The 20,458-nt window shown below is 47.5% G+C and overlaps 1 protein-coding gene across 5 annotated transcripts; it reads right to left on the bottom strand.

Annotated features, from left to right (window-relative positions):
• Positions 1–4,478: 4,478 nt before the first annotated feature.
• LOC121273005 (speedy protein A-like) lies at positions 4,479–19,581 on the bottom strand. 5 transcript variants are annotated; one of them, XM_041179937.1, is made up of 7 exons: positions 19,493–19,581; positions 15,782–16,030; positions 9,086–9,144; positions 7,728–7,813; positions 6,480–6,651; positions 5,610–5,892; positions 4,479–4,835 (listed from the first exon to the last, which is right to left on the bottom strand). In XM_041179937.1, exons 2-7 carry the CDS (start codon positions 15,999–16,001, stop codon positions 4,774–4,776), a joined length of 882 nt encoding a protein of 293 aa, XP_041035871.1. In that variant the 5' UTR covers positions 16,002–16,030; positions 19,493–19,581; the 3' UTR covers positions 4,479–4,773. The 5 variants fall into 5 exon arrangements, with proteins under 5 accessions (XP_041035871.1, XP_041035872.1, XP_041035873.1 ...); XM_041179938.1 differs by having other exon boundaries at positions 4,479–4,827; XM_041179939.1 differs by having other exon boundaries at positions 4,479–4,827; positions 5,738–5,892.
• Positions 19,582–20,458: the final 877 nt, after the last annotated feature.

Genomic DNA, 20,458 nt, shown 5'->3' with positions numbered 1-20,458 from the left:
GAGGGAGAGGTTGAGAGAGTGGATACTCCCAACTCTAGGGCTGAAACAACTGAAGGCCTAGCCACCGGGGAGATGGTGGCATAACGGTAATATCACTGGACAAATAATTCAGAGGCCCAGGCTAACGTTCTGGGGACAAGGGTTCAAATCCTACTGGGGGAATTTAAATTCAATTAATAAATCTGGAATTAAAAGCTGCAACTCCCGACACGGACAGGGAATCCTAGGGATTCAATGCCAACATCGACACACTTGTTGGGGTTGCCTGCAGATATTGACACACACCCAGTGTCTCCTTGTAAGTACAGCCACACCCATAGGGTCACAGCCTAAAAATGGGCCCTTCAATCCAACTGCTCTATGCCAGTGCTCCACATGAGCCTTCTCCACTCCCTCTTCATCTACCCTACAAATCCTTCTATTCTTTTCTCGTGTGTTTCCCTCACTATTCACCTCAACCGCTCCCTTGGTAGCCAGTTCCACATTCTTCCCACTCTGTGGGTGAAGAAGTTTCTCCTGAATTCTCGATTGGATTTACTAGTGACTATTGATGACTTCCAGTCTCATCCGCAATGAAATATCTTCTCTACCTCTGCCCTGTCAAACTCTTTTATATTTTTTAAAGACCTCGATCCCCCCTCAGCCTTCCCTCTTCTAGGCAAAGATCCCCAGTCTGTTCAGGCATAACCTCTGTTCTGGTAGCATTCTAGCAAATTTTTTTTGCACCTTCGCCATCGCCTCTACCGAGTGTGACCTCAGACACTCCACACCTTTCTGGGTCCCTGTTTACCAGACACACCCCATGAACCGATCCCAATGCTGTTAAGAAGGTGAATAAACCTTATCACGTAGCATTTTTGCCAAAAATAAAAACAGAGAAAAACTAAGCAGGTCTGGCAGCATCTACCAAGGGAGAAACAGAGTTAACGTTTCGAGTGCAATACAACGCTTCTTCAGAATTCCGAAACATTAACCCTGTTTCTCTCTCCACAGACGCTGCCAGACCTGAGTTTTTCCAGCACTTTCGGCCTTCATCTCAAATCGCCAGCATCCTGCAGTATTTTGCTTCTGTTTTAGTGTTTTTGCTCCTGTGCTTTTGCTGTCATTTTCTATGTTTTTAAACCATCGCTGAATGCCACCCTTCTAAGTGCAGGTTGGTTCTAGTCTTCTATCCTTTAGAACGACAACAACTGGGGGAAAAGAGTCCCCCAAAAAAAAAATGCTTCATTCCCAGTCCTGTGACTTTATGGAGGCTCGTTAGCCTGCACCCGCCATCCCCACAAACTTCACTTGTCGCCAGCTCAGACTGGCTACCTCACGACTGAAGTCCATGGACTTGTCACTGAAGATTGCAAATGAGAGATGTATCACCAGTGGTGCCGGGTGTTGTGCAGCGCGCACATCCGCGGGCAATCTTGCTAACTATCTCTTTGTCCTGTCACCGCAGCAAAGCTGCATAGACTTTCTAACCGGGGTCAATAAGAACTTGCATTTCTATAGCACCTCTCACCACCTCAGGACATCCCAAAACTTCAAAAGCCACTGAGATAACGACCAGGCAATCCGCTTCATTGATGTTAACGTGGGACTAAACATGGACCGGTCACCAGGTAAGAACTTTGTGCTCTTCTTCCAATAGCGGCCGAGGGATTTACATCCATCTGCAAGAGTGGTCAGGGTCTTGGTTTAACTGTTGTATTTGAAAGATAGCGCCTCAGACATGCAGCATTGCCAGCGTGCAGCACTGGGACTCTCAACCTGGCTTTTGTGCTCAACCCCTCACCAAGGTCAGAGTGCCACCACTACGGCCCTGAGTTCAGTGGCTATGCTAATAATTTGGTCTATATTATTTTGAGGATAAACAACTTGGGCAACATCATACAAGTCTAAAACAGTACTTGTTTAATACCTTTTCACAGCAGATTACTCTCTCTAAACTTAACTGTTTTGTGGAGTAAGCTTATTTTACTGGTATCCCTTCTTGCCATTATTGTTTTCTCAAGGAAAAGAAGACTTCTCTTTCAGTTTCTGAAGAATTACCATTACAGTCATACGAATCTCAGCAAAAGCTATAGTAGCTCTAAGAAAAAGTTGGTCTTCACGGTGCACTACCAACCCAGTTTGCCTGGTATATTTGACATCTCTCACTTGCTCCATGCACTTGGTTTTCCAAAAAAAAAAAGAGAACTGAAGACTTCACAACCAGTGCAATTAGCCATTTGCGATCAGCTTCAAGATTTCTTGACCAGGCCAGGGGTTTATGGACATTGTTGCCTCTAGCTCTGGAAAAGTTTGAGAAAGAGAGGCAGAGGGCTTTTCCAGATGGTAAAAGGGACCAGGTACCCGAGCGATGGATTAGAGGGGATGCGGGCAGTCATAAGAAAGGGCTGGAAAAATTGCCCATAGCAAGTGCAAAAAGGTGGGGATAGGGTCACGGAACAGATCTACAGATTAGGATGTGGATTGAGAGACTGAGGTATTAGAGGAGAGAGTCAGATGAAGGGTTTTATTCTTTCATGGAATGTGGAAGTCACTGACAAGGCCAGCATTTGTTGCCCATCCCTAATTGTCCCTCGAACTGAGTGGCTTGCTAGGCCATTCAGAGGGCAATTAAGAGTCATCCAATTGCTGTGGGGTCTGATGTCACACGTAGGCCAGACCGGTAAGGATGGCAGATTTCCTTCCCTAAAAAAAAGGGAATTTGGTGAACCAGATGGGTTTTTACATATCGAGCATAGTTGTCATGGTCACAGTTACTGAGACTAACTTTCCAATTCCAGATTTTTCAATTAGCTGAATTTAAATTCTGCCAGCTGCTGTGGTGGGATTCTAACCCCAAGTCCCCAGAGCATTAGCCTGGGGCCTCTGGATTACTAGTCCAGTTACATTAGCACTATGCCATCTCCCCAGACTAGTGACAAGCAAGCCAAACAAGAGAGTCAGAGCGAGATAGGAGATGGAGCTTGGGAGGCTGGTGAGTGCATCCGAGAAATTAAGGCTGTACATTAACAATGGGAAAACAATGTAAAGTCTACATGTGCTAGAGGGTGGGAAAAAAAAAGGCTATGTAACACCTTTTCACATTACCAAAAAAGGCACTGCAGGGGAACATAGCAAGTCTAGGTGTGGGCAAGTGTAGGAAATTAAATACAGTAGCTAGTTTATAGCAAGCAGGAGGCCATTCAACCCATCATGCCTGTGGCAGCTCCTTGAAAGAGCTATTCAATTAGCTCAGCACCCTTGCAAATTCCACCCCCCCTCAAGTTTTTATCCAATTCCTTTTTGAACATTATGACTGAATGTGCTTCCACTGCCCTTTCAGGCAGCACATTCCAGATCACAACAATTTACATGCAAAGAAATTCTCATCACCCCTGCTTTCAATTCTTTTGCCATGAGTCTTGCATCTGGTCACCAACCCCGACTGACTTCATTGTAACCATCAGTTGCTCTTCGTCAGTCTGTAATAGCCCCAGGCTTGGGGTGGTTGACTCCAGCGGCAAAGAGCTTCAGGGACCACTGAGGCAAATCCAATGCGGTGGAGGGGGGGTTTGATGTCAATTTTCACTTGACACAGCTACCTCCTCAGACCATAATGGTGACAGAACCAAGTGAAAATTTTTTTAAAAAATTTCACTCATGGGATGTGGGCATTGCTGGCCAGGCCAGTATTTATTGCCAATCCCCAATTGCCCTTGTTCAGAGGGCATTTAAGAGGCAACCACATTGCTGTGGGGTCTGGAGTCACACGTAGGCCCAGACCGGGTCAGGATGGCAGATTTCCTTCCCTAAAAAAGGGCATTAGCGAACCCGATGGGTTTTTAATGACAAATCGACAGTCATGGTCATCATCAGGCTTCCAATTCCAGATTTTTATTTGAATTCAAATTCCACCATCTGCCCAGAGCATTACCCTGGGTTTCTGGATTACTGGTCTGGCGATAACAACACTACGCCACTGCCTCCCCCAGAGGGGGGTGGGGTTAATGAGTTGTTTGGAGTTTGGTGGTGGTGGTGGGGGGGGGGGGGGGGGGGGCTTAATCTGGTGGGTTTGCCCTGTGTGTATGTGGTGTGTGTGTGTGTGGGTGGGGGAGAAGAGAGAGAGAGAGAGAGAGAGAGAGAAAGTTAACACCCACCTTATTGCCAGCTGCAGTTGCAGTAGCAAAACAAAAATTGGGCCTCAAGGCAGACAAAATAAGCACACCTACTGACAGAAAACAAGGAACATTTAAAGGGGCCTTGTACCTGTCAAAACTCAGTCCGAGCTCAGCGGCCACTATTGCTGACTCACGACCCCAAAAATCTTGTCCTGCGACCCCACGAAGGATCACGACCCCACAATTTGGGAACCGCTGCCCTAGGATACGTACAACCTCAATCTTGAGCTGTGGAAGAAGGCCGCCATCTTGTTAAACTTGTTAACCCGACTTAGATCACTGACTGGCAGAGGCCATGATGCTAACAGACAGCCGCACACATTCATGTGCCAATATTTATTCTATACATTAGTTATTTTCACAGCAATAAATATACATACAATTGCAAACAAATGTTTTTAACATTTGAGTGTAACCATTTAAAGTTCAGCTGCAACAGCTCCCTTCCTGTCCTCAGTCTCATGAGGGGGACTGGGCAGGCGGGGGGGAATAAATCATAAAGTGCATCAGATCATTAAAAAAGAAAATGCTGAACAGTAAGTAATAGAAACTTCAGTGCTTGCACGTGTCGAACAAAAAAAAAAAATGGTCCAGCCGTAGATAGGCACTTCAGTTGTTACATACGCCAGCTGTAGTCTTGTCCATTAGGCTCGCCACTGACCAAAGCCTCCTGTAGGACTAACAGAAACACGAGTCAATACAAGACCACGCTGTCCTCTGTGCCCTTTCTCCATCAGAGTTGATGGAGATGTTCCATTTCCCTTTGTTAAAAAGGGAAGTGTTTTTGGCGCTCTCATCACAACTGGCTTTGTATTGAGAAACCCTGTGCAGAATCCAGGATAATGGGACTGGATATCATAAAAGCCAACTAACTAAGGATGTGGCAAAGCAGGTAATAATTAACCACCAAGATTGGGTTTTAGAAACAAATTTTGACAGGTGGATAGACTGGAGAGGTGAGGAATTCTGCAGTTAACAAGGGTAGAGCAGTAAAGAGGAGGAAATGCTGAGTCTCCTGTCACTCAAGATAGGAGGAACAGCAACACCCAGAAACACTTTAGCAGTGATAGAAGGGGAGGTTTATGAAAGGTTTAAAGTTGGCCAAGTTACAGAGGCCAACCTAAAAATAGTAACGTTAGCTAACAGGGAATAGCAGTCAGTGCATTTTCAATCAATTACTACAAGATGGCAGTCAGCTTGGTAACGGAGCTATGGAGATCTGGGATCTAGCATCTCACTGGAAAATATCACATAACTGGTGCATACTTTGCTGACTGCACACACTACGTTACCTAGCACCTAGAACATTCCCACTCATTTGTGAACTAGAAACCTCCACAAGCACTGGTGGGTTCAGTCTGATCCAGAATAGCATCTTTTGTCTAGTATGGAGATTGCAGAAAGAGGGGCGTCCTCCTGTATTAAACCCCAGGTGCCACAGTGAGCCCATACCTTCTATACCATGGTTTATCAGTACAGCTGGTGAAAGTATCAACAGATCTTGGGGCCAGTCACTATCCAGCAAGACTGTATTTTCTGAGGAGGAGGAGGAAGAGTCCGAGTCGAGGTCCAAGTAGCACCTGTAGCGATTGCAGAGGGTGCAATATGGCGGAGTTCCGCTCGGCCCCTGTGGGTAAGGTGCTACTTCTTTCTGCAGGTAGCTTCTAATTGCACCACTATGGTGAACTGGACGGTCTCTGTGCCATATATAATGGCAAGGAATAGTAGCAATCACCTGGAGCAAAAAAAAAATCAATGGAAAACAAATGATTGAGATACCGCACACATACGCAGTCACCAGTGTCACAGATTGATGTGACCAACATTTCAGACTTTGCATACCCACAGATTCCTGCCATTCCTCGAACATTCTCTCTTGTGGCTCAGCTGAGTAATGAGTGTAAACCCACCTGCTAATATTCTGTGGGGTAATGGATCAGTACACCAAGCATTTACTAGGACACCTTGTTGAAGGACGGCACAGGGTGCCAGTTTATAAACCCCTCATTCAAGCAGCCAGGCCTGTAGGCACTTTAAAATGGGTGAGTGGGGAGGAGTTTGCCTTTGCAAGTTTTACAATAGGGCAGCTTCAAATACCGAGCCAAGTCCAATGCCTTTCCAGGGGAGGGGGGATAAAACAGAATCATTTAGCCATATTTGTGGTCAGGGTGTTGCCAGGGCTCAAAGTGGATTGCCTTACATGATACACAGAGCTATCTATGATTTTTATCTGCCATGCAAAAGGTTTAAAAGAGCTACAAGCTAACATGTAGTAAGTGGTAACGTTACCCTGAAATTACAATATTAAGTCCAGCATATCACCTCCTCACAACAGCGCCGGCTCACAGCTGCCCTGTAATTCATTTGTGCCCACAGGTCAAGCCGCAGTTTGAGAAAATTCGGGACAAGCTTCCTCCAGTTGTTGCCTAGTGCCCACGGGAAAATTTCATACTTGTACTGCTCTTCATCCTCTTCCATGTCATTTGCCAGGTACCTGTGGGGCCAAGCCATTATAAAGACCTGTTAACAGTTAACCCTGTTGGGAATTGTTGGAATGCATGTGAAAATAATTTCAAAATGACACATCATAGAATGATACAGGTGGCAGCCAATTGGTCCATCTTGTCTGCTCTTTGAAAGAGCAATCCAATCAGTCCCACTCTCCTGCTCTTTCCCCACAGCCCTGTAAACTTCCTTCTAGTAATTTTTCCCCATTGCAGTTAGCTTCATTCACACCACCACCACCACGCCGACCCCCCCCACCCATCCCCTGCAACCCACCAAAGATGGAACACAGCACTCGAGTTAAAGTCAGTACCCAGTAAGACAAGTGCTTTCTACAAATGGGATATCATAAAAGTAACTTTGAGAAATCTAAGGCAAGTTACAAACATACAAACAAGGAGCAGGAATAGGCCACTTGACCCCTCAAGCCTGCACTGCCATTTAATAAGATCACGGCTGATCTGATTGTAACCTCAACTCCACATTCCCACCTACTGCCAATAACCTTTCACCCCCTCGCTTATCAAGAATCTATCCACCTCTGCCTTATAAATATTGAAAAATAAGTTGGTGCCCTCTTCATCAGACTTGATTCCCAAGCCTCTTGCCAACAACTGAAGCCAACCCCAGTGCACTCTACTTGCTCCAGTCACAAAGGGAGCAGTAGGACCTTTTGAACTTAGATCTGGAGATTAAAACATGCCCACAGCATAACAAACAGTTGGCGGGGTGGGGGCAGATAAAGGAAGGAAAGTAGGCAGTAAAGTGCCATCTTTTGTAATGGTTTGACTATAGTCCTCTTGGCAATTTCTTTCTTTTTTTTTATAAAAGTAGAAGATGATCAGCCATGGTCTTATTGAATGGCAAAGCAGACTCCAGGCATCAAATGGCTACTCCTGCACAACATGTTGAAGACAGTCCATCAAGGACAAGACCTAGGTCAAGTCCCTTCATTTTGAGAAACAAATCAAGTTTTTAAAAATTGAGCATGACACAAAATTACATGTGCACTGCCCAGTCCTACAGATAGAAGAATGACTGCCATGTTTAAAGACATGTACTTACAGCGCCAAGAAGAAGTTCATCCTGGAGTATTCACTTGTGTGAAGTTCTGCACGTTTGAAGTAAGTCAGGACCATGGCCAGTAAATACTGAAAGAGAATTGGGAGTTCAGAGGCCTACTTCACTGGACTGATCACAGGACATACCCACAGGATCCCAAAGGTTACTCATGCAGCCAGTTCAACACTTGGGGCACTACAGGTTTGGCTTGGTGGTCAGGATTCCCACACCTATCCACTGATTCTTGCTAGATGTGACATCAAGCAAAGACAGGACTGAGTTTGGTTCCAAAGTCTCCCATGGTAGAAGGTAGCCTGCAATGGTACTCACGGAACTGGCCCTGAGCAAACCAAGGGGTGGAGGCAATAGCAAATGAGACAAGTACACAACTTAGGTGTTGTATAGAGAAAGTAACCAGTAAACGCTGAAGTTAACTGTTCAAGTTGTGCTGCTGCTTCAGGGAACATTTTAATCTAATTGCACTTGACCTCAGTCAACTTTAGGTTAACCAAGATATGATTTGGAAGCTGAACTCAAGCTCGCCACCCAATCATCAAGGCATTGGATAATGTCCCAACATACATCAAGCCATTAAAATGCATTCACTGTCTCAATCTCGAGACTGAATCGTATGGTTAGTTTCCTGCAAAAAGTGGTTTAGTCATCTTAATAAATGAGCGAAATGTAGCTGCAGTGTTTGTGGAAACGTGGAATAACCGGTTTGTCACAACATGGAATAACTGGTTTGTCACAAGAATACAATCAGCAGATCTCGGCAAGCAGTTATTCCGCCAAGTGCATGGATGACATCCTTCATCTTCCTGCAGTCATTATTCGATGACTCTTGTTGAATCGTATGTGGATTGGCTGCCATTCCAGCCTGTCAAAGCTTGACTTCAGGTGAATGCCTGCATGAGATCACCAGCAGGGTGCAGCCACTCACAAGACCATGACACAGTAAACGGTCATCATTCCCATGCAAGGCTGGGGCTTTGAAATACCAACCTGATGACAGAACAGGTGCTGCAGTACACTAGAGTTAGGATTACTGCCAATTGGATACATAAAAAGTCATAAAGACTTAATTCATGCAGATTGACATCCAAAAACCCATTAGATCATTAAGCTGAAAAAATTCATAACCAAGCATATGCTGTATTTCTCTAGAATAATGATTTTAAGGGCTTTTATTTGGGTGGGGAGGGAGCGCACAAATCCCACTAGACAGTGCACAATAGATGCCCGTCATGCACATTTATAGGCCATAGCTTCAAGACTACCTACAGGTTAAAAAGAGTGGTCTGTTTATCCATAGCCTAACCATCCCAAAAAAGGATTTAGCAGTAACCCTTCCCAAGTACCTTGTCTGCAATTCTACAGCAACTGTCCATCCACAGGAAGTCCTGAATCACATCATCATCTGTAAGACACCAAGGTCCCATTAAGTACAATAAGCGAAGAAAGACTAAATTATGGATTAGCAGCAGATTGTTAATTGTTTTAGATGGTTCACACTCCAGTTTAAACGTGAATAATAATAATAATTCAGTCAGACTACAGCAAGTTACACTGTCATAAAAGCTCACCGTTGGACTCGAGGCAGCTGCTTGGTCATTCCGATCAAATTCACCTCAGTACAGATGTGTGATGGGAATGGGGTCCAATGCTTCCCATCGGTTGAGAGAAGAAAAGGAGCTCCAAGCTTCCTTTCAGCACCCACTTCCGAGTGACCAAGCCATTAAAGGGATAATGAGAGAAAACAAAAAGAAACCAGAAGCCAACAGTTTAGCCTTCTTGTGGGTTCAACTTCTATTCGGAGGTTCCATAGAAAGCCAGCACTATCTCGAGTAGTACACGAACTCAGCTTTTCCATTCAAAACCCTTGGTAGGTTTTTGGCCCTTTCGAGCACCTTCACAAGTGGAGATACGGCATATGTTGGAGTATTAAAAAGGGGCAGGAGCCATGTTTAATATTAGTCCTCCTCCCAACAGTGGAGGGAAATCTCATCTTCTCTCACCACCTCGACTCCATCCCACACCAAATGCAGTACTTGTCCATTGACAAAAACATAACAGCATTACAGAAGCTTATAAAGTGCATTGAAGGAGGTGGTCAGAGAGTTGCAGAGTGCAAAACCCTAGGTGAGTAAAACTAATTTTTTTTGCCCATCTCTAGTTTTGGACTGGGAAAAAAAAGTTTGCATTTTATTCTGACTATATATTTATTTTAAAATGACAGCACTTTTAGGATTGATCAGAGTTGGCATCCAAAGGATATATGGTCAAGTCCCCAAGTTCCTAAATTTAATCATTCGATCAAAAGGGATGTGTCTTTCCATTCAATCCATACCATTTGGTGACTGTATGAGATGTAATTAAATTCTATTTAACTCGAGAAAAGATGCTCAAGCAAATGCCTGCCACACCAGAAGTCAACTTCCAACCCCACCTGGATTGTTAAGCAGCCACCTTGGAACATTTTCAGAAAGTCAAAAACCAATGCGTCACAGCCTCACAGTGCAGTGCAAAGCCCGGCAGCCACATGTTTTTTTTTGAACAAAACATGGTAGATGTTCTAGTGCAGGCAGCCTCGTCGACAATTAGACCTTAGTTCACTGACAGCATTTTGACTCTTCACCTGTTTGTACATTAGCAATGAGCAGGTCCGCAGCAGTTTGTACTCAAGTGAACAGCCCCAGGGAACACTGATCAGACCAGGACTGAAACTCTTATCCTCAGCACCATTACCTCAACTTGTTGACGATTCTTCTCCAAGCTGCACCTCCAGCAATCAGAAAAAAGGGGCAGAGTGCAGCTTTGGCCCGTTTATGGGACTTCAACATCTGTCTTAAATACTCCGCTGATCAGCCGGACAAGCATCACTTAGTGGTGAGTGAATGTACTGCAACAACGTTGGCAATATTGGTAAAGGTTAAAAGACACATGCCTGGTGGTAAAGAGAGACACACGCAGAAAAAAAAGAGACACCCCAGGACAGGTTTGCAGGTGAATCAGATAGGCCACACACACACACACACACAAACTAACAACAAGGTGGTCAAATGTGTTATTAATGTTGGGAGGTTCAGGCTGTTGCTGCCTAGGGCACATGCTCATTGGTTTCTGGTACCATCAGTTGATTTACACAGACTAAAGTAATCATTAACACTGCCTAATTACAGATGGAAAGATAAACCCAATCTTTTGGAATCCCGGGTGCATAAATCACAAATCTTACTGAGGGGCGACCTGATCGAGGTGTACAAGATTATGAGGGGCATGAACAGGGAGCGGCTGTTCCCCTTAGTGGGTCAGTCACGAGGGGACACAAGTTCAAGGTGAGGGGGTAGGAGGTTTTTGTGTGTGTGTGAGAGGTGGGGGAGAGATATGAGGAAAAAAATTTTACCCAGAGGGTGGTGACAGTCTGGAATGCGCTGCTGAGAGGGTGGTGGAGGCAGGTTGCCTCACATCCTTTAAAAAGTACCTGGATGAGCACTTGGCACGTCATAACATTCAAGGCTATGGGCTAAGCGCTGGTAAATGGGATTAGGTAGGTAGGTCAGATGTTTCTCACGTGTCGGTGCAGACTCGATAGGCCAAAGGGCCTCTTCTGCACTGTGAGATTCTGTGATTTCTCCAACTCAGCTTCTGAACTAGTTGCACTTCAAGAGCTGGCTCTGGTGTTGACAGGTCCAGCCAGCCATGTGCTTTAAGTCACCATAGATTGGTTAGGTCTAATGGCCTGTTTTTGTACTGTATATTGGATGTAATACCTCAGCAATACACCAGGTAGGTAGGATTTTGGTATTTGTTTGCTGGGATGGTCACAGCTGATCAGTCCATGGAGGGGCACGGGCTGTGGAAGATGAGAAAGACTGGGAGTGGAAACCGAGTCACCCCTTGCTACAGGTTAGGAAGTGTGAATCTGCCATCTCTTCCATGGATAAATAGCCATAAAAGATCATGTCCTGAAAAGACCAAGCTGCACTGAAGACCCTTGGTATCAGCGTTAAATGCCCCTAACTAAGCTGCTGTGCTGCAGCTTAGGTACTCATCTACCTTAAAACGTTCAGACTTGTCATGACCACAAAAGTTACCTTAAATCAGCCTCCTCCCAATTATCAGTAACAACAAAAAGTGTGATGGAAGGAGTTACACAAGTTCAGGATCTCAGAACCACTCCATCCCAGACATCAACACAAGCTTTAATCCAGACACAAAGCCAAACACTTGGAGCGAGGACGGGGACATCATATTTGATTTCAAGACAGTATTTGAATATGGCACCAAGGTGCATGCTGGTGGTTTTGAGCTGTAGCAGACTCAGAGCAATGGCTAGAGACTGATCACCACAGCTCTTGGACATCACTGCAGGAGTTCAAGGCAGCATTCTTACCCAGGCATCTTCAATAACCATCCCACTGTCATTCAGGAATTCTCTGCCTCAGAGAGCTGTGCAGGCAGAGTCACTGAATATATGCAAAGCAGGATATAGACAGGTTCATGAACTATAGGTGAGTCACAGTTTATGGGGAACACGGAGGAAAGTGAAGTGAGGTCAAGATTAGATCAACCATGATCTTCCTGAATGGCAGAGCAGGCTCAAGAGGTGGTATTAACTACTATTTCTTATATTCCTACACAAGATCCACAAACAGATAACTCTTGTTTCTCTCATTAGTGCCTCGGGATCTCTTGCATCCCATACAGCAGCGAGAACCTCGGTTTAATGTCTTATCTGAAAGATGGCACAGTATTTTCAGTACTACTCAAAAGGGACTTTCCAGATTGTAGGCTCAGGTCCCCAGAGTGATTCTTGAAGCCACAATAGTCAGGACACAGTGCAGCTACTCAGCCACATTCAAATCCATGCAGAATTCCCCAGCAATGAAGCAGCCAATCCAGGTGACAGTAGGACCTGGATAATAACTGGCTTTCGGATTAACAGTGGCACCTAACACTCACTACCCAAATGCCAGGTAACAACCACATTGACTAAAGAATGTGGAGCCATCTCCACTTGATACCAAATGGCATCAGTGAGCTCCCACCATCAATATCTTGGGGTTCACCAGAAACTAAACTATCAGCTAGATTGGCACATGGTTATGCCAGCAGACCAGATGCAGAGTATTCTTGACAAGTGACTCACCTACTGGTTCCACAAATCCTGACCACCATTGACAAAGGCTCAACTCTTAAGCATTATGGAAAACTCTGCATGCTCCTGGTTGGGTGCAGCTACAACACAGCATCCAAGACAGAGTGATCCAGCTGACGTCCAACAACATATCCACCCCCTCCTCCACTGATGTACGGCAATTATAGAACATATGATCTACAGTTACTTCAACAACACCTCTCCCTCCCCTTTAACTGAGATGGGGTAAGCAGCAGTGTTGCAGAAACACTGCCACCTCCTGGCTGACGGCAGTGTTGGAGCACAATAGCAGCTCAAGGGGGAAAGCTTGTCACCTTCAAGTGGTGACTAAATGCTGGAAGATACCAGATGAACATCCTCTGAAACGATACCCCCAAATAAAAAAAGGCATTAAAGTGAAAGGAGGAGGAAAAAAAAAATAATAGTTTTAAAATTTAACATGACCTTTCAGCAAAGGAAGGTTGATGGCTCTGTTAAATCCAAAAGGGAGCATACCTAGGCTCTTGGTTGTCTGGGAAAAATAAATCAGCTCTTTTGTTTTTATTGCTTTGAGATATCAATGGTTAGGCCCATAGTTTTCAAAGTGCTTGGATGTCACAAGTTCCCTACTTGACTTTGCTTTCCTCTCACAGCCAGAGTGCACGAACACAGATAGCCACAATCACTGACTGGGACCAGATCAGCCCATAAAGTCCATAGCCTGGTAAGGATATAAAATGGGACTGGTGAAGAATTAGATGGATTTATTATCCTTTTGCAAGTTTTTAAACACTGATAGACAGGAGCAGATGTATCTCTAGACTCAAGAGATAGTTTGTATTTCGCCACTCCCACCTCCAGTGTCAGCTGGACTCAGTGGATCTGAAAGTTAGATTTTTAATCCTCACTTGTGAATCACAAAAGGAGCGTGGCCTTCCTTCAGAAGGGTTAAACCGAGATGCCAGCTGCCTTGATGAAACAGATGTGAATCAAAGATGTCATGACTTTTGAATGCTCTCCACATCATCAGGCCCACCCTGGGGTTTCGCATTCCATCTCTAACCACTCCGGTCCTACAACTCTTCAAAAAAATCAGCATTCTTCAGCACCCCCAATTTTATTTACTCCACTACTAACAGCCATGCCTTCAGCTGCCTCAGCCCCAAGCTCTGGATTTCCCACCATCTCTCCCTGCCTTTCAGACACTCAAAACTCAGTTTTGACTGTCTCCTACTCCAGGACACCCAGTGTCAAACTTTGTTTATAGAACATTGCTGTGCAGTGCCTTGGGATGTTTTAATTAAATAAAGACAATGTAAATTGGGGTGCACTGACCACCATTAATCCTTCAAATCAATGATTCAAAAAAAATAAATAAATATTGGACTGTTCTTCAACATACCAAGTTATGTGAACAGCTTGATTTCCTAATTTTATTTTTTTTATAGTCATTTTATTGGACATATGGTTTTGTGGCAATAATTAGAATGACTCAAAATAGACCATCTCCAAGTGCCAAAAACAATCTGCTTTTTATTTTACTGCTACTTGCCTTTATTTTGGGTATTAACCAGTGTAAACTCCTATTGTGGACCAAGATGCTCAGATGAAGCCAGGTAGGTTTTATTTTAACTCATTCATGGGATGAGCACTTCACTGGCAAGGCCAACATTTTTATTGACCATCCCTAGCTTCCCCTTGAGGTGGGTGGCGGCGGTGGTAAGCTGCCTTCTTGAACCCGTTGCAGTCCATCTGGTAGGGAATAATGGCTGGTACCCGTAGAACTGCACCCTAGCAGTCACCACTTCTAGGTAAGGACAGAGTCTCAGCTATGTCAGAGTCGAGTTGTTCATTGAAAATCTTGTGATTCAGTGGGTGGCACTCTTGCCTCTGAGTCAGAAGGTTGTGGGGTTCAAGTTTCACAAAAATCTAGGCTGGGACTCTCTGTGCAGTACTTGAAGGGGGTAAGACATTAAACTGAGGCCCACTGGCCCTATCGTGGATGTTAAAGATCCCACGGACACTATTTAGAACTGCAGGGGAGTTCTCCCTGGTGTCCTGGCCAATATCTATCCCTCAACATCACAAAAACAGGTTTGGTCATTATCTCTCTGCTGTGTTTGTGGGAGCTTGCCAGGCACAAATTGGCTGCCAACTTTCCTAGATTTTATAGCAACTGCACTTCTTGGCTGTAAAGAGCTTTGGGGTGCCCTGAGGTTGTGAAGGATGCTGTAGGAATGAAAGTTGCTTTCTATTAGTGAAGATCAGAAATTCTAAAGCATTTATACAAGCCCTGTGTACCCATCGAACTGGTAAAGAGGATTTTGAATTGCCTCTTGTCCCAATATTCTAACATATCTCCACCCAAAAGGGTCAGCTTCTCTCTCAGTAGGCCAGCCCAAGTTTCCAGCTTTATTTCAGTTCACTGTAGTTTCTAGATCAAGATTTCCCATCGTTTGTCAGCCACAGGTCCATCAGGACAATTGAAGGTGATTATGAAATAGGGGAAGGCAGTAGCATAGTGGTAATGTCACTAGACTAGTAATCCAGGAGCTCTGGGGACATAGGCTCAAATCCCACCATGGCAACTTAATAAATCTGGTATATAGAGGAAATGGTGACCATAACAACTATCATACCACCACCCATCTGGTTCTCTAATCTTTAGAGAAGGAAATCTGCCGTCCTTACCTGGTCCGGCCTACATGCGACTCCAGACCCAAAGCATGTGGTTGACTCTTAAACTGCCCCTCTGAAATGGTCCAGCAAATCAAGAGCAATTAGGGATGAGCAACAAATGCTGGCCTTGCCAATGATACCCACATCCCATGAAAGGATAAATAAAAACGGCAAATTCAAAATATTGTATCAGAACAAGTTCTAAAATATAGAGAAAGAAATTAATTTATGAACATACCAAGAAGCTTAAGAAAGGCTTCCAACTCTTGGTGCTGTATGACAAATGGAGCCTCCTTTGAGACCTTTGGCGTCTTGCTGGATTCCCCTTCACCCCTCTCCTGCAGGCGAGGCTTCCGAACCACCAAATCCCGGGTCTGACGTGACAATTTTGAAACCCCTGGCTTCACCTGAATGGTGACCGAAGAGGGATTCTGAGAGCGGGTCTGGTTGTGCCTCATGATGGTAAACGAAGGCAGTTAGGGGTGGTCTGCAATATAAAACAGGAAGGGGATGAGACCACAAACTAAATGCAGCTTCAAGGCAACCCTTCTACTCCACAGCGCATTACAATGACCATAAAGAGAAAGCAGTCATTGCTCAATCCTCCAATAAACTAGACTTATCTTTCAAGTTATATAAGGTCAGGTCCGCTTACTGCAGGACTAATCCATGATATATTTAGTTTCCATAATAGCAAAGTGACAGCAAGAACTAGTTGAGACCACCCCCGCCTCACTCCCCACCGAACCCCAGGTAATCATAACAATGCTTGCAGGCCAAATGCATCACGGAACACAGCCAGGGCAACATAATTTCACATTTACTGAAGCAGCTCTTCCTTACTTAGGTTTACACAACCCCTATGACTCAACTTCTCTCGAGCAATACTGACCAGAAAGGTTCCAAGTTCAATATTTAGTCTGTCATGAGTTAACCAAACTTAGCAATGGTGGCAAGATAATAATTGGCCAGGATATCCTTAGAGTGGGGCACAGGAGGGGGGAAAAAAAATCTTTTCACTCATTGTTATGGAAATGCACATCCAGAGGACATGATTTAGTATAGGGCTGTGGCATGCTCTACCAGGGAAAGTTTATATTGAATGAGGACTCAGACAATATACTAGAGGAAACCACCTATGAAACAACCCCTAATGAGCGTCAATGCCTCAAGGCTAGTAGGGAAGATTAAAGCACTGAAAATATACAGAACAAATAAACACTTACTTTGCTTGCCAAAATATTGTTAAAAAGTTACCATTATACAATTAGAGCACATACCTAACAAGAACACCAAATCAAGCCAGTAACTTTTAAAAATTGCCTTTTTAATTTGATAGTCTACTAAGACACAACATACACTTGAGCTCAAGGAGACTCACCAATGCAAACAAGGTCACTCCATTAAAGGAATAATGAACTTATTAGAATCCTTTGTTGCGATATTTCAGTGAAAAGATTTTTTTAATTCATTCATGGGATGTGGGCATCACTTGCTAGGCCAGCATTTATGACCTATCCCTAACTGCCCTCAAGGGGGTGGTGGCAGAGAGCTGCCTTCTTCTATTATACTCAAACTAAGAGCAAAACACTTGCCAGATTTTATAAAAATACTTCAGCTTGTTGGAGCAGTTAGATCTAAACACCACATTTAAAAACAGGGAGTCCAAAATAACCATAATTTCAACGCGATTTATCAGGTTGAAAAATGCAAATTTTCATTTTAAGAGAACACCATCACTTATGAAACACCACTCAATTCTTTTTCCATTGCTTTTGCTGTAAACGCTCATTTTACATCAAGTCTTAAGTGCGCCAATCACGCAAATGAAGTGATTTGCCTGGATGAAGATTTTGAATGAAGTGGGGTGGGGAATTTAAAAAAAAAACCCTCACGGAACTGAAAGTTTTGCAAATTAACACTGGATCCCAATCAATTGCTAAATCGAGCCCAAGTTCGTGGACCAAACCAGCAATTCGTTTCTCTCCCCCAATCCCATCCCCATCTCTGCAAACCCTGCTGGGAACTCATCCCTCAACATATCTCCTTCCTGGAGTTCATGCCAAACCCCTGGTCACTTGACAGCATCAACTGGCCCCCCAACCCCCCCATCCCATCCCCTCCCCTCAACCTCATATCCCCCCCGTCCCCCCCCAAAACCTCATATCCCCCCCCCAAACCTCATATCCCCCCCGTCCCCCCCCCAAACCTCATATCCCCCCCGTCCCCCCCCCAAACCTCATATCCCCCCCGTCCCCCCCCCAAACCTCATATCCCCCCCGTCCCCCCCCCAAACCTCATATCCCCCCCGTCCCCCCCCCAAACCTCATATCCCCCCCGTCCCCCCCCCAACCTCATATCCCCCCCGTCCCCCCCCCAAAACCTCATATCCCCCCCGTCCCCCCCCCAAAACCTCATATCCCCCCCGTCCCCCCCCCAAACCTCATATCCCCCCCGTCCCCCCCCCAAAACCTCATATCCCCCCCGTCCCCCCCCCAAAACCTCATATCCCCCCCCGTCCCCCCCCCAAAACCTCATATCCCCCCCCGTCCCCCCCCCAAACCTCATATCCCCCCCGTCCCCCCCCCCAAACCTCATATCCCCCCCGTCCCGTCCCCCCAAACCTCATATCCCCCCCGTCCGTCCCCCCAAACCTCATATCCCCCCCCAAACCTCATATCCCCCCCAAACCTCATATCCCCCCCAAACCTCATATCCCCCCCCGTCCCCCCCCCAAACCTCATATCCCCCCCCGTCCCCCCCCCAAACCTCATATCCCCCCCCGTCCCCCCCCCAAACCTCATATCCCCCCCGTCCCCCCCCCCAAACCTCATATCCCCCCCGTCCCCCCCCCAAACCTCATATCCCCCCCAAACCTCATATCCCCCCCCCGTCCCCCCCCCAAACCTCATATCCCCCCCGTCCCCCCCCAAACCTCATATCCCCCCCCAAACCTCATATCCCCCCCCAAACCTCATATCCCCCCCCAAACCTCATATCCCCCCCCAAACCTCATATCCCCCCCAAACCTCATATCCCCCCCCGTCCCCCCCCCCCAACCTCATATCCCCCCCCGTCCCCCCCCCCCCAACCTCATATCCGCCCCCCCCCAACCTCATATCCGCCCCCCCCCCAACCTCATATCCGCCCCCGTCCCCCCCCCAACCTCATATCCCCCCCCGTCCCCCCCCCAACCTCATATCCCCCCCCGTCCCCCCCCCCAACCTCATATCCCCCCCCGTCCCGTCCCCCCCAACCGCATATCCCCCCCCGTCCCCCCCCCCCAACCTCATATCCCCCCCCGTCCCCCCCCCCCAACCTCATATCCCCCCCCGTCCCCCCCCCCAACCTCATATCCCCCCCCGTCCCCCCCCCCCCCAACCTCATATCCCCCCCCGTCCCCCCCCCCCCAACCTCATATCCCCCCCCGTCCCCCCCCCCCCAAACCTCATATCCCCCCCCGTCCCCCCCCCCAAACCTCATATCCCCCCCCGTCCCCCCCCCCCCAACCTCATATCCCCCCCCATCCCCCCCCCAACCTCATATCCCCCCCGTTCCCCCCCCAAACCTCATATCCCCCCCGTTCCCCCCCCCCAAACCTCATATCCCCCCCGTTCCCCCCCCCAAACCTCATATCCCCCCCGTTTCCCCCCCAAACCTCATATCCCCCCCGTTTCCCCCCCAAACCTCATATCCCCCCGTCCCCCCAACCCCATAGCATCCATTTTGGGAGCCAAACAGACCCAAGGGAGACACACTCAATGCTCTCCCTGCGCTAATCGCCCACCCACCACCAACCGGCTTTCTGATTAGATTTTTTTTTCAATTTCCCCCACTCCCCTTTCGCTCGGCAGGAAAGTCGCTCTTTTCCAGCGTCCCCGCACCCCGCCATTATTGCCTCCGCCAGCCACGCCCGCCATTTTCCCCCCAATCTTCCTCTCCCTCTCACCTGGGATTGAGGCACGTGCCGCACCTGACCAGCGCCCGCCCGCCAACCGGCTTATCATAGGCTGCCCCAGCGTTGACGTCAGCTCGCCGCGCCCAATCGCTGCCCTCCCCGGGACACAACGGCCTCGCCCCGCCATCCTCCTAGCCCCGCCCCCCACCACCCACCCATGATCCCACCCCCTCGAGCGTCCCCCGCCCCCACTCCTGGCCGAGCCCCCTTCCACCTTCCCGGCACCGCCCCGCCTTCTCCACTCCACTTCCGCGCCCCTTCCCCCGCCGGGCGCTTTCTCACTGGCCCCGCCCCCTCCTGGTCCTGCCCTTCCTCCTCCTGCTCCTCCCGACCCCGCCACCACCCTCTCTCAGCCCCGACTCCTCCCGTCTCCAATGGCCCCGCCCCTCCTGGCTGTAGCACCGCCCTCCTGCTCAAGGCCGCGCCCCTCTCCCTCAGGCCCCGCCCCTCCCATTTCCCCCCCAGGCCCCGCCCCGTCTCCCCTCCCCTTCCACCTGTCCCCTCCCCTCTCGACACCCCCTCTCCCACATGCTCCGCCCCCTCCCCAGATGCCCCGCCCCTCTCCAGGCCCCGCCCCTCCAGGCCCGGCTCCCGCCCGCCCTCATGGCCCCACCCACTACCCCTATACCCTCACACCTTCACCGGCAACCGCGCACGCGGAGAATGGTTACTATGGAAACTTCCCGCCGTCGGGGGACCAGCGCGCACTTATTAAAAACCAATCCCATCCTGAGGTGATTTCTCATCCACATCGGCATATTTAACATCCCATCCTCAGGTTTAAATTTAAACCACCTCCTTATTAAAGTTACCCCAACCCACCCCACTGCAAGCCAAAGGACAGGATGAAGAGATTTCATTGGTCCAAGTGGACAGAGCATCCGCTCCTTATTGGCTGGCTGGCTGGCTGGCGGGGCGGAGACCCGTTTGCCGGGCGCCTGATTCGACCGGGCCGCC

Source organism: Carcharodon carcharias, chromosome 37 (assembly GCF_017639515.1).
Source record: "Carcharodon carcharias isolate sCarCar2 chromosome 37, sCarCar2.pri, whole genome shotgun sequence".
In the NCBI taxonomy this organism is placed as follows: domain Eukaryota; kingdom Metazoa; phylum Chordata; class Chondrichthyes; order Lamniformes; family Lamnidae; genus Carcharodon; species Carcharodon carcharias.
The sequence above is the reverse complement of the archived record's forward strand: the minus strand, read 5'-3'. Positions and strand labels throughout refer to the sequence as shown.